Below are 14,022 nucleotides of genomic sequence, written 5' to 3'. Positions count from 1 at the left end.
CATTTGGGAGAAAAAAGAAAAATAAGCTTATCATATCAATAGAAGATAAAGGCAACCTGCAAGGAAATCACCTTCTGGGGCAGACTGATGCACAATGTCTGCTATGGAGATTAGTAATCCTGAATTCTGATGTAGTGTCTGCTATGGAGATTAGTAACCCTGAACACCGACATAGTGTCTGCTACAGAGATTAGTAATCCTGAACACTGACATAGTGTCTGCTACGGAGATTAGTAATCCTGAACACTGACATAGTGTCTGCTATGGAGATTAGTAATCCTGAACACTGACATAGTGTCTGCTATGGAGATTAGTAATCCTGAACACTGACGTAGTGTCTGCTATGGAGATTAGTAATCCTGAACACTGACATAGTGTCTGCTATGGAGATTAGTAATCCTGAACACTGACATAGTGTCTGCTCTGGAGATTAGTAATCCTGAACACTGACATAGTGTCTGCTATGGAGATTAGTAATCCTGAACACTGACGTAGTGTCTGCTATGGAGATTAGTAATCCTGAACACTGACATAGTGTCTGCTATGGAGATTAGTAATCCTGAACACTGACATAGTGTCTGCTATGGAGATTAGTAATCCTGAACACTGACATAGTGTCTGCTATGGAGATTAGTAATCCTGAACACTGACATAGTGTCTGCTATGGAGATTAGTAATCCTGAACACCGACATAGTGTCTGCTATGGAGATTAGTAACCCTGAACACTGACATAGTGTCTATTATGGACATTAGTAATCCGGAGCACTGCCTACTGTTTGGGAAAGAAGTCTTACTAAACACACTACAAATATTACATGGAAGGCAAGGATCCAATGTAAGGAGGAAGGTTTAGATTTTACATGTGGAAAGTTAGTTAAAAATGCTTCGTTAAAAACCAGCTGACACCAACAGTCAGTCATCCAACAATGTGGTTTGGCGTAACAGTAGATAATGTGCATATGTTATGGAATGAGGCATGGGCATGGTGCGCCCCACAGTGTGTTGGTTTTAGGCCACACATTATCCAAGATGTACCTCAGTGGACTCTCACATCATCGAGTTCATTGGGAAAAATATATAAACAGGCCAGGAAGGCGGTCATATTTATTCAAAAACATGCAAATAAGTCTTTGCCCATAATGGGATACATACCTCCACTTTAAAAATAAACCCAACCACCACAACCATCTACAACACTGTCCTTTAAATGACTGCTCTGCCACGTGGCATTCCCTCACACTGTTCTAACGTTAGAACTGCTCTCATCCAAGGGATTCCTTACGCACTACAGGGTTCTTAGTCCGTTTCCTACTGGTGTCATCCTCGCACACCTCCTACAAAGCCCTCCTCAACACCAGACTAAATTCACAGCTGCCTCTCTGATCTCAGAGTAGCTCTTCCACCAAGTCTTTGTTACAGATCTTTAGAATTGTATTAGAGCTCGTCTTTCACATTCGCATCAAAACACTCCACATTTCTTCGCCGAACAGGAGTGTCAAGTCTTGCCCTCCACTTTGGCCACTTTCTTCCATCTTCCTGAGACCACGCACAGTCTCACAAAATTGAGTGAGATTTTGGAGACGTCTGATGGCAATGGCCATTTTGCAAAGGGTTGCTCTTTAAAAATGGAGCCCTGCCTGCTTCTCGCCACCAGTTATTAAGGATTCCTACCGGAGGTAGGACTTCGAGTGGACTTGCAGTTACTTGCTATCACCTAAAAATCCAGTGACTTAATCAGAGTTCCCACTCAGGTCTGAGTGGTTAATGCAAAGTCTTGTTTTGGACACTTTGTCCTTTTCTGGGCCAGGAGAAATAGAGGCTACACTCGGATATTTGGAAACCTAGCTTTGCACTAACAGTGAGCTAAACATTGCTTTTGCGAGAGAGAGAGAGACTAGTCTTGAACTCTTGGTAACTAACCTTCACACCTATGTACTAACAATAACCTTAGACTTTTCTAGGACTGTGGAAGTGTGAGTGCATCCAAACCCTTCGGGAGAACTCCAGGCTTCAGGATCTTCAGTGACGCTACTGGGGAGCCTCTCCCTAGAGCCAAACCACGACATTTGAACTACAGAGCACACCGGAGTGACAAGCACTTGAGAGAAGCAGGTGCATGATTTTTTTGGGATCTGAAAGTTAAAATACAGACTAGGGTTATGTAATTCCTTGTGATCATGTGTGTGTTCTTCCCTCTGCAGTGTCTCAGCTCAAGTGCCATTCCTGCATTCCTTCTCATATCCAATTATCTTTACCCATGCATCTGGCGGGAGGCACTTCTTAATTCTAGATTTGACTAGCATCTGTCCCCTTTCAATACCAACGCTATGTTGAATCACACTCTGAAAGAGGAAACTTTGATCTAACACAGGAATTTAGTTTGGCATCGGTTTGCTTTGTGATGAATTCTGGAGATAACCATTCTGAGGATTCCAAGGGCTCAATAATGCTTTCTTGTGGAGTCTCATTCATCGTAAACATTACCTCATCCCTTGCTACAAAGGGTACTCAACTTTTGTTCTGCTTAATTGGTTCTGCTCGCTCCCACAAGATTATTTTATGTATATATCCCTAGAGCATGCCCAAACTTTGTTCAAACACTACCTTGGCATTCCCTAAAATCTCTTTTCGATTAGCGTCTAATACCAAATCCTAAACTTGGACTTGATAAATGTATGCAGGTTGTACCAATAGGCCCTTCTCAAAATGGGAGGCTCACTTCTAGTGACATAGACCATAACCTCAATTGTCCTTCATCTAAAGACAATATTGGCCCCCATATATATTTTAACACATTAATGTTACCCTCCCTGATATTGCTCGGGGTCTGCGTCTTTGGTTTCTAGGTAAACCTCTGGCCGCCTCTCCACAAACACAGTCACCGGAATGATGGTGTACAGGGATTCAGAGTTCCTCATCAAGGTTACATCTTCACCTCGGGTTCCAAACCCTGCTTTGGTCTATCCTTCCTTTTTCGGATTCTATATCTGATCCCACATATAAGAACCTCTGAGACACGTCATCTTGATTATCCACTAAGCCTACCCTGCTCCTACCATTGTCTGGGGCAAAATGTCCCTTCTCACCACATTTTCTGCATTCCTTTCCCATCGCATAACAATTATAGAATCTGACCCACATAAAATGCTGGCACACCTCTGGCAGACCTTTAAACCCCTCGCCTAGGCGTTGCTCCCCTTCCTCTCCCCAGAGCCGCTTTGCTACTTGCTCCTGGTCATTTATCAATTGCATCATTTTGTTAGTAGCATTCTCCGTCACAGCTCCACCCAGGTTCTTTCTTCTCCACGAGCGCTCTGTCTCCTTCACACATAAGTTGGACTCTTCCACCGCTGTGGCTATGGGGAGAGCTTGTTTGAGTGTATTACTTGCTGCCACTGTCTCTCCCATGGTCTTGCTGTGGAACTGCACAATTAAGGAGTTCAGGCATAATGCCACCAAACCTGCAATTCATGGCAAGTTAGATACAAATACTTGAAACTCTGGAAGTGGTGGTATTCTGCAGGCCAGCAGGTGTAACCGACTCCCGAGAACAGACGCCTCTGTTACGCAGCAACAGAAAACTCAGAGCTCTACTGTTCTTTAAACATATAAACCTAGATATACGGCTTGCATCCTGGGGCACAACAGGCAAAATAACCACATCTGGGCAAGTCCCGGCCCCTAGCTGGAATGCAAACCATAACTCTGTTGGAACAGAACCACATCTGGGCAAGTCCCGGCCCCTAGCTGGAATGCAAACCATAACTCTGTTGGAACAGAACCACATCTGGGCAAGTCCCGGCCCCTAGCTGGAATGCAAACCATAACTCTGTTAGAACAGAACCACACCTGGGCAAGTCCCGGGCCCCTAGCTGGAAGGCAAACCATAACTCTGTTGGAACCGCAGAGTCCTCATGTTTTCAGTAGATCACTCCATCTGTATTATAGACTAAAGGAAGAGGTTTTCATAGGGATGAGCCTGGTACTTGAACATATAAAACTCGATGAGCAGATGGTATCAGTTTTGATTCACCGGCTTTCGAGATTAGTTACTACGTTTCTGGCAGTGTGGATAGGTAGAAGGCCCCAGACTGTGCAGGGCCCGGTACACCAGGTCGAAGGTTTAAATTCTACTCTTTGCTTAGTAGGGAGTCAGTGAATGCGGTGGAGATATAGCACATGTGATTGGAACTGAAGAAGAGAGAGCAATCTGCTTTTGGAACGAAGTCACTGGCTTGCCGATAGCCACAAGAAGACTTAAGTAGGGGATCCATTGCACAGGAGAAGCAGAAGAGAAACTCCACCCATAAGAGTGCTTGGTGGACATACCTCCAGTGGAGTTCTTGACCTAAGGTACAAGAGACAGTCCTGTATCAAGAACAAAACCCAGTTTGCAGATTCTTTTGGATGGAGTCCGGTCAGGAAGGAGGATTATCAGCAGGATCTGTGTTTTGACAGAACCTTGGCGATATCTAGTTATTGATCCACATTAGGTTGTCTATCATTTGCCACCGATCCCCTGATAAGTGAATTGGAAACTCTGTGTGTCTGGATATCAGCAACATACACACAAAAACTCTCATCTTCAAATGTGCTAGCAAAGAGATCCATACAACATTGTAAAGCAGATGCGGCAAGGGCAAGCTTTGTAGAACCGAGTTAAAAATATAAGCAGCTTACAGGGAGTATGACCTTTGAGCTGGTGAGATCAGCAGATGAGCAGCAGTGAAGAATTCTGAGAACATTCCTCCAACACCACAGGCCAATGTGAGGAGAATGAGAAGAAGACATGCTTCAGGGAGGGTCAAGCAAGGCTCAGCAAGGTGAGCAGTTCTTCTCTTAAGTCATTAGCGAGGCCGTGGTGCTGTGCTAAGGATGAAACTAACACCAAGTCATTAAGGAGGCTGTTCACATCCAGAGGATCCGAGAGGTACGTGTTTGACACTGTTGCATGTATTTTCGCTATGCAGGGAAGACTACAAGTCATCTAGACTTCACGAAAGCTTCTGCATATAGCCATAGTGATGGGCTTGTGTAAGACGGAGAAGCTTACAAAGGCATGATCATAGCAGAACATAAAGAACCGGTCTGCTAGGAGGCAAAATGAAATGTAGGAAAAGAGCTTGAATGAGAGGACTGCTAAATATGTGTCTGAAGCTGAGGTTTCCCCAAGTGGTGGTGTAGATGTTATTGACCCAGACAGTCGAATCGCCCACAGGTTTGAGGTCAGACTGGGAACGCAAACCAGCCCTAGCAATTACGTTGGACCTGCCCTGGGTGTGGGGGTTGTTGGTGGGAAGGGGGGGGGCTGCTGGAGGAAAAACCTGTTTCTGCGTTGTTGTTACAGGGGGCAGATATTGCAGCACTGCTGCAAAACCGTCACCCAGAAACAAAAACGGCCCCCACCAGTCCAAAACCGGCCCCCACCCTTCCGGCCCACCGGGAAAATGCCTGGTGCCTCCTACGGCCAGTCCTGCCATGCAAGCTCAAAGTGCCTCGAAATAGACATCTTCTACAAGAGACATAACAATTATCATTGGCCCCGTCACTGAAGTACACCTGTTAAAAGGGGCTCCCGTATGAGGCAAAGATACATCTCAAAATTGCATGCATGACCCACAAAGCTTTGCACTTCAACACCTCAGTATATCTTGCGCAAAACCTTGAGCTCTCTGGGGGCTCTAGATCCGCTGGAGGTCCTAGCACTTTACTGCTCAAGCCTCCAAAATTCCAGAAAAAGAAACCCTACAAGTGAGCATTCTCTGGTATTGCACCAAGAATGTGGAACTCCTTGCCACCTGAAATAAGACCGAATAATTCCACGGCTTCCTTCAAAAGGAAATTTAAAGAGATTCTGATGAAGACATTTCTGGGCTAGATCCCAGTCACCCTAGGACGCGCTTTTAAACACTTGTTCTTTATTGATCTGCTATATTTTCGATGATATGTTTTCACTGCTTGTACCGTCTTAACTGTCAATACATAAAGCGTTCTGATACCCATTGGTGGTCTTGTTTGCAATATATAAAACTTTTAAAATAAAATAAATAAAGCCCTATATTTTAAGGTTTATATAGCCTATATCCACACCCATAAGTAACACTCACCAGAAAATAGGAGCCACAGTCCTCGATTTGGTTGTGACTCAGATCCAGGACCTTTAGAACATTCAACAATTGCTGGAAGAAAAAGAAAAACCCTGAGGGTCGGACACTGTGAGAGAAACAAGCAATCAATTTCAAACTAAGACATGCTTTAAACCTAGAGTTTGTCTGGAAGCTAAACAGAACCTGTGTAACTGCCTGGTCCATAGAGTGGATTCTTAAAATGGAGGGGATACCTCTTGCTAGCTTGAAGTAGTAACCAATGCAGATCAAATTTTACATTTTATTCACCACTGTGAGCGGCTAGACTTAACGGCAAAGTCAAACTGGTAATGGACACATCTAACACCACAAGGTAAAGATCGCATGATGCATGGATGATGCAAGCAAGAGGTAACCTACAGGACCTCAGCACGCCTTGGTGATGCAGACAGAAGCAGACGAATGGGAAGAACAAAGGTGACAATTTCAACCAATGGGTGCACTCGCTGTGTAGGAGAACAGAGTAGAGAGAGACCGCAATATATGAGTGGCCTCAATATTAGGGAGAAAAAACATGTAGCTTATTGAAGGGTTTCAGGAAAGGGTGGACTTCACCGAGAAGAAGTGGAGATCTACAGAGTGCGTCAGGAGAGGGGCAGATCAGAAGACAAAGCGGAAGAATGCTATGTTACGTGTATTTGTAAAGGGCACTATCACCCACAAGGGCATCCAGGCTGCCTTCATAGCTAAGGAGGGGCCTCCAACATGGGCATAAACTGCTGTCTTTAAGCTTGCAACAGTGGGGACTTTAAATGAAACCAAAGGTGGCGATGGTGGCTGGCACGGGCGTACCCCGCAGTTGAGATTGAGGTGGAAGCCCAGAGCATTTGTAAGGAGTGTTTACAACCAGTGCCTTCACCAGGAGATGGTTTTAGAGCACTCAGGAGTCTGGGAATAGCTTTGAAATAAGCAGCAAACAAGCAAAGTTTATGGGGCCTATTCACAAAGGTATATTTACACAAGTAATTCTACTGCTGCATGTAGGCGTACATCTACACATTTGTGCCATTCACCATTTAAGAATGTAGATTTACACCCTAGCGCAGATGTGCATACCTCTACCGCCTCCATTCAGTGGATGGAAACATTGAAGCCACAATTTACTACAAGTAACTTTTCACATGTACATGGAGAGATCCACCACCGTGTACATTGTTCTGCATTGCTTAGCTGCCTTTTAACTAGGTTTGTACCATAGAATTACCGTATGCATACAAACTGTGGTGGAGATCTCTCTATGGAAAGTATAGAGAAAATAACTAACGTTTATTATCCTTTAAAAACAAACTAAAAAAATTATAATAGAAAATACAAATGTCAAATCATTTGATATGTTACTAAAATAGAATAAAATAGTTGTTACAGCAATGTTACTCTTTACATTAACTGCATTACATTAATATAAATATATCTATTTAATTTGTTGATATTTCGTAAAGAACTTTAAAAAAAATCCAACCCACAGTAACGTGTTTTAAATAATATGCATAAAGCGTTGTTACAAATTGGGATGAATTAATTTGTTTTAAAAAATCTTTTACAAACATTTGAAAGGTTTATTTAATTATATTTCTCAATTAAGTTTATTATTCAATTACATTTTTTTGAAAATTATCTGTACATTTGTAACCATATTACATAACATATCTTGTCTGTATTAAAAAAACAAATTAATTTTATTGATTTACTATTATTGCTTTTAGGGTGTTATTTTAAGTCCCTACTGTCATTGATTTCTTTGGGCGTGTGGCGCTCGGTTGTAACTTTAGAGGTGTAGGCATATAGATTAATATTACAGTAGAATTATTTAAAATCCCCACAATGAGATGAGGTCTTCTTTTATTCCAAGAAACTTTGCAGCATATTACATGATGATTGCCCCTTTAACATTATTACAAAAAGCTACACAAATAATAGTGCAAAATTTGTTATCATATAAAACAGAATCTTTACAAGACGCCATGCAGTGGCTTTAATTAAGTCGACATTTCCTGTTAACGTGATGTGAGAGGACGTAGCACACTGCTGGGGATTTGGTAAGCAATAAGAAGTGAATGTTCCTAGCGCGGCGTTAGGGCTACCCCGAGTCAATCTTTTAACAGCAAGCAAAATAAATTTCTGGAAGAATCCAACTAATTGTGGGTCCATACCATTCATGCATTCGTCCATTGCATTTTTGCATTTACAAATTTTTATCTTTAAAAAAATTGTCTTGGGGAAACGTTTTCTGTACGTTTTTTTATTTATTTATTTATTTATTTATTTTAGGAGCCTATAGAGACTGCCGTGGATTTCCATGATCGGCATGTACGGTTTGATTCACCCTATCGCCTATCCTAACAATAATCTATAAGAGATGCTTGTATTAGGTCTCCTTTTTAAAATGTAGTTTTGAATAGTGATGTTGTCATGTATTCCTATCGGTTCTGAATCGATCCCCCTATTCCTGACCCTATTCTAGTTAAACAAACCAACAAGTTAACTAGCAGTCAGCCCATGAGGCAGAAATTCCCCATGATGCAGATACCGTTATCTGACGCAGTCACACTACGGCACAGGAACGTGTTATCTGATTAGGTCATAACGCTTGCGATCTAATTAGACAAGCGATATTCCTCCAGCCCCTGATAAGGCATACGGAGTTCTCATAACAAATCAAACCTATGACAACCTGGGCAAAACCCTGCGGCCATTGTTTTGATTTCACCGAGAACTTTAGTAAAAGAATGTGCTAACGAGCAAGTCGTATGACATCTTTATTGACGTATCTATGTCCATCCTTACGTCAATCTCGGCACCTTAAAGGTATAAATATTACCGATCTTGCCATATGCAAACACACGCGTGGTGACGAGACGGAGCAGCCATACTTGCCGAAGCCGAGAGCAGAGCAGACCCCGCTGGCAGCAGCCCCGCCTTTCTGACGCGCTGAGAGACGCGCTGCTTTCTCCTGCCGAGAATCCAGCACCGGCGTTTCTGGGCAGCCCTCGCAGGCCGCCTGGAATATCGAGACCAGAGAGAGAGATACCATTCCTCATTCATCCTAACTTCCAGGTACAGAACTGAATAACCCCTCACAGAGAATTCTTTAGTTATTCACTTGGCAAAAACAAACTTAACTTAAACTGTAACTTTCTATTCCCGCCCACGCATTAGACTTAGGTCAGGTACACGGGGTAGGCGTATCTAGAAACACCAGTTGAGTACGTTTAGTCAAATGTATATGTGTATGTAAATATATTTTATTCATTTTAAAACATCATATGGCTTAGAAACCATATCAATGTTTTTACAGTATTACTTTATACTATTGCTTTTAATGTATGCACTTTACTTAACTATAAGTATCGCAATAATATCGATCCATTTCTCTTGTATGAGAAAAGAGACTGATCAATAAATAACACCTTTTTATTGAACACGCCCGTCTCTTCCTTTTCTCTACATTCTGATGAGACTAAGAATGCACGTACTGACTGAGTAAAATATTTTGCCTTTTGTTCACACGACTCTCGAGATTGACTCTTGATTAGGGGAGAGCAAAGTTGTCATGTTCTATGGTTGTCAGAAACTAAATCCCTTCTTGTCTAATCAGGGAAGTTAATTCCTCCTTGAACATTCGAGAAAGTTTCTAGCGAACTCTGAGCTACGCTGGCAAACCCAAAACTTAAGTCTAGTATCGACAGTAGTAGACCTAGTTAACGTCTGGCCTAGGCCTTTACTGCTGTAGGTATTATTCCAATGCGCAGAGCCTATTGGGAAGATAGGAGCTACACTACATGGCGCCCAACGCGTTTGGAAAGGGCGATAAAACTAACGTAAGACATTTAGAGTAACTCAGTCGTGCTTTCTCACTCAGACCCCTTTTCCCACATACTCCAAAGACGTCTGGAGTGGGTGAAAGGTTATATCCGCCAGACCTCGCAGGAGGGAACTCCTATGTATGGTTCTTGGTTTTGTCAACGTTGAAGGATAAACAGTTCCAAAATATTGTGCATCTAATCTTTGTTCCATAAGAAACCTGATCTGCAAACAAACAAAATAACCTTTTTGACAGTAAAATGTCTGACAATGAGGATGAAAGAGAGGCAGTTAGATTAGCAACTGAACTCGCAGATGCTGATGCTACCATGCAAGCAGCAGACGCGGATATAATACTCATTCCGGTCATCAAAAGGAGATCTATAACTCTAAAACTTATAGAAAATGGACTGACACCTAGAGGTGGCACAGTCATATTCGTAATTGAGGCACACGAATATCGGCAGACAGAGGTATATTATTCATGGATACATTTTCCAGCAACAAATGCTGTAACAAAGTACTTCCACTATTACAAAATAGAGGTACCACCTGACATTTACACTCCATTCGAGGAGTTGGAAGTACCACTCAAATTCCAAGAGCATTTGCTCTTATTTGATGGCGCCCTAAAACATAACAATCACATCACCAGGCTCGGTCCTTTAGGTAGACCAGGAGCAACGTGGCCGGTCTTAGCCGGATACACACCACACCCAGACATCGAAGGGATGTCTACTGGAGAGCTGTTAATACAGCTAAAACAATTACTAAAAATTCACAGACAATTAGTCCAGTATGTAATGCGGACTTCAACAATTCAGCCAACGATTAAACTTCCACAGCTGACCCCTCACCAGGGGAACACAAATAAAATTACACCACAGAACATCCAATCCTGCCTAGGTAAAGTACCGGCTAAACGGGAACAAATACCATTCTGGTTGGCACAGAAAATTACCCAAATAGAGGCGGTGTTTCCTGACACCACCCCGTTAGAAAAACATAGGATTCTGACTATCTGCCTTCCAATGGGAATCGCACCACACATTGAGGACTGTGACACTTGGGGTACAGTCTTTGCTTCCATCTACACAAAAACGCACGGTGTTCCATCCATTTCGGTGATACCAGATGTGCTAAAACAAATTCAAGACGAATACGGTCCAGAACCTGCTTTAACTCTTGGTATGAAATTACTAAAAGACTTCAAGCAGGTCTCGGCTATATTATTAGCCAACATAAAAGGTGAAGCAGCAAACGTGGCGATCCGCCAGAGGTTAAAAGAGACAGATATAGCAGACCAACCAGCTGAAATTGCCAGAATCATAGAAAAATCCTATGAGGAACTAGGTAGAGATAGTTTAGGTGGAATACCAGTAAAACCACAACTGACTGAAAGTCCAGAAAAAATATTTTTTAATAATAATTCACCAAAAAAGAACTGGGATGGAAACAAACAATCCAATCCTAAAGAAAAGAAATTCCAGTCCAGAGGAAGGTCTCCTAGGCGAAGAGAAAAATCTCCAAACCGAAGACAGAGGTCACTGCAGAGTGACCCCTCTGGGAATAGATATAACCTTAGAAATAGGGATAATATTAAAAAACCTGGTAGATATCAAGACATTGATACACGTCCCTCTCAATCTTTTCAGAATTCCTCACAGAAATCGGAAAGAAGAGGACGATCAGAACAAAGAGAAGAGCACGCCAAGTCCAAAGACAAGGAACCTGCTCAACTAAAAAAGAAATTACAATTTCCAAAAAAGAAGGTAGCCAGTATCAAGGTAGTTAACAATGCCGAGAATACTGAGGACACAACTGAAAAACGGAGAGTGGGCTCAGACAATGCTAGACAGCGCAGCAGAAGTGAGCATAGCTCGCAAAGTCCTTATGAATCATCTGGAGACAGTGGACACGAATGAATATCTTCAAGTGGAAACTGCAGACACCAGGGTTAGCAAACCTCACAAGATATACGAGATAACATTACGTATAGAGGGAGATAAGACTAGGAAAATAAGGGGACTATTTTGGGATAATCTCTCCAAGGGCTATGATATCCTTCTAGCTGAAAAAGACTGGCCACCAGAGTTTGTCAGGGAGTGCCCTCATGGCGAAGAAGTAATTATGCCTGCCTTCTCAAATCAAATTCCAATTCATAAAAAATACACACTTGCTAGAAAGTGGGCAGTGGCTCTAGCACCTGCTTTATATAAAAATCATGTAGGATGGGATGAGGATTCTCCTCCTCACAAAATCCAGCTAAAATCACAACCTACTGCACAAAGGCAGTACCCAATTAAGCAAGAAGCTAAAAAACAGGTAAATGAAATACTAGATCAGCTAGAATACCAGGGGGTGATTGAAACTTGCACCTCACAAATGAACAATCCTTTGTTTCCGGTCTCCAAACCAGACAATTCATATCGTCTAGTTTTGGATTACCGACACCTTAACACATGTTGCAAAACTTTTGCAGTGCAAAACTCACACAGTGCTGCACTAATGAATAACATAGTGCGCAAAAAATGCAAAACAACCTTGGACATCTCCAATGGATTCTTTTGTCAAAACATAGCACCAGAGAGCAGATATTTAACTGCATTCTCAGTAAATGGCACTCAAAAACAATTCTGTCGGTTAGCCCAGGGGTACAAGAACAGCCCGGGGGTATTCTCAGCGAGAGTAACAGAATTACTACAACTATATGATGATGAAGCATTATCTTATGTCGATGACATTTAATTAACAGATGATGACTTGGAGACTCACTTGAAAAGAGTGAACACCATAATACTTGGGTTCGCAGCAGAGGGTTACAAATTCAACTTTAAAAAATCCAGAATTGCCCATCTGACGGTCCTGTTCGTAGGATATGAATTATCAAGTGTAGCCTGGCTTACAATCTTCTAGAACTAGAAGAATTAAAAAATCTAGAATATGAAGAAACATACCCTCTGCCAATCGACATTCTGCCTCTACGACATTACGCCTGTGTAATCTATACAGACGGACATGCTCAACCCTCCGTTTGGGGAGAACAGGCATACAACCCCACATGTGAGATTACAAAAGAAGTGTGGAGCGGAGATAAACTAAGACCTCTATTAACAAAATCACACTCAGTAGAAACTAATTCAGAACTACAAACTGAAATAATAGCATTGAAAATGGCGCTAGATAATGCGGATCGCGAATTCCCGACACTTATAGTGTCAGATTCATATTACTGCGTCAAATCATATAACAGCGATTTGCAGACATGGATTCAAAACGGTTACAAAGATGACACAGATGCACCAATAAAGCAGAAACTACTCTGGGAACAAATAGCTCTTTTACAAAAAGAACTACCAAAGACTCACGTGACTCACTCACTGAGTCATCAGCGTGATGGCGTTCACGTTGTAGGGAATTCATTGGCTGAAACAGCCACAGCGGCAGCCACTAAATCGGCTCCCGTAGTTCGAAAAAAGCGTACATTAAAATACATTGACGGTGAAACAGTGCTGGCGGTGAAAACGTCATCAAAAGGCGACTGCTCAGCGTTACCGATCAACTATCCACTCAATTATACATACATAATCGATGCAAACTCCGTCCCTTTTGCTCGAATCCCTGGAGTGGGGGATAGAGTGATTCCAAACATGGACAGGAGAAACTTGTTAATCGCAGACGCACATATGGGCGAGGGTCTCAGACACCTCAAACTAAAAGATTCTCTGGAAGAATTACAATCACGGTACTGGTGGCCAGGCATGAGCCTACATCATACCATGTTTGTAAAAAACTGCCCAAACTGCAACAGAAATCGCAGTGGGGAGAGAAAAAATATAATACGGTGGAATCTGACTGCAGATAATATCACCAGTAAAAAGCAGGCCTTGCGATTAACATATACCGGCTAGTTCCACTTATAATGTAGATCACCAGCACTCGGCTGACGTCCGGACTGTTATACAAAGATTTGCGAGTCTAAATGGCATATACGCTAAGAGCATGCTACGTTCGACCACTGTTTTCACTCAAGCCCACCAGCCTGGGGGGAAACATGGCCGAATGAGCACAGTC

General features: G+C 42.4%; 1 protein-coding gene across 1 annotated transcript in view; it reads right to left on the bottom strand.

Annotated features, from left to right (window-relative positions):
- Positions 1 to 14,022, bottom strand: part of STK11IP (serine/threonine kinase 11 interacting protein) — a 291,281-nt gene that overhangs the window by 170,969 nt on the left and 106,290 nt on the right. The window contains exon 7 of the mRNA XM_078683491.1: positions 6,109 to 6,180. Within this exon, the coding sequence (XP_078539617.1) occupies positions 6,109 to 6,180 (72 nt within the window). The remainder of the gene's footprint in view (positions 1 to 6,108; positions 6,181 to 14,022) is intronic.

The sequence above is a fragment of the Lissotriton helveticus genome, chromosome 3_1 (genome assembly GCF_964261635.1).
Source record: "Lissotriton helveticus chromosome 3_1, aLisHel1.1, whole genome shotgun sequence".
In the NCBI taxonomy this organism is placed as follows: Eukaryota; Metazoa; Chordata; class Amphibia; order Caudata; family Salamandridae; genus Lissotriton; species Lissotriton helveticus.
This window is presented reverse-complemented; position numbering and strand designations above follow the sequence as displayed.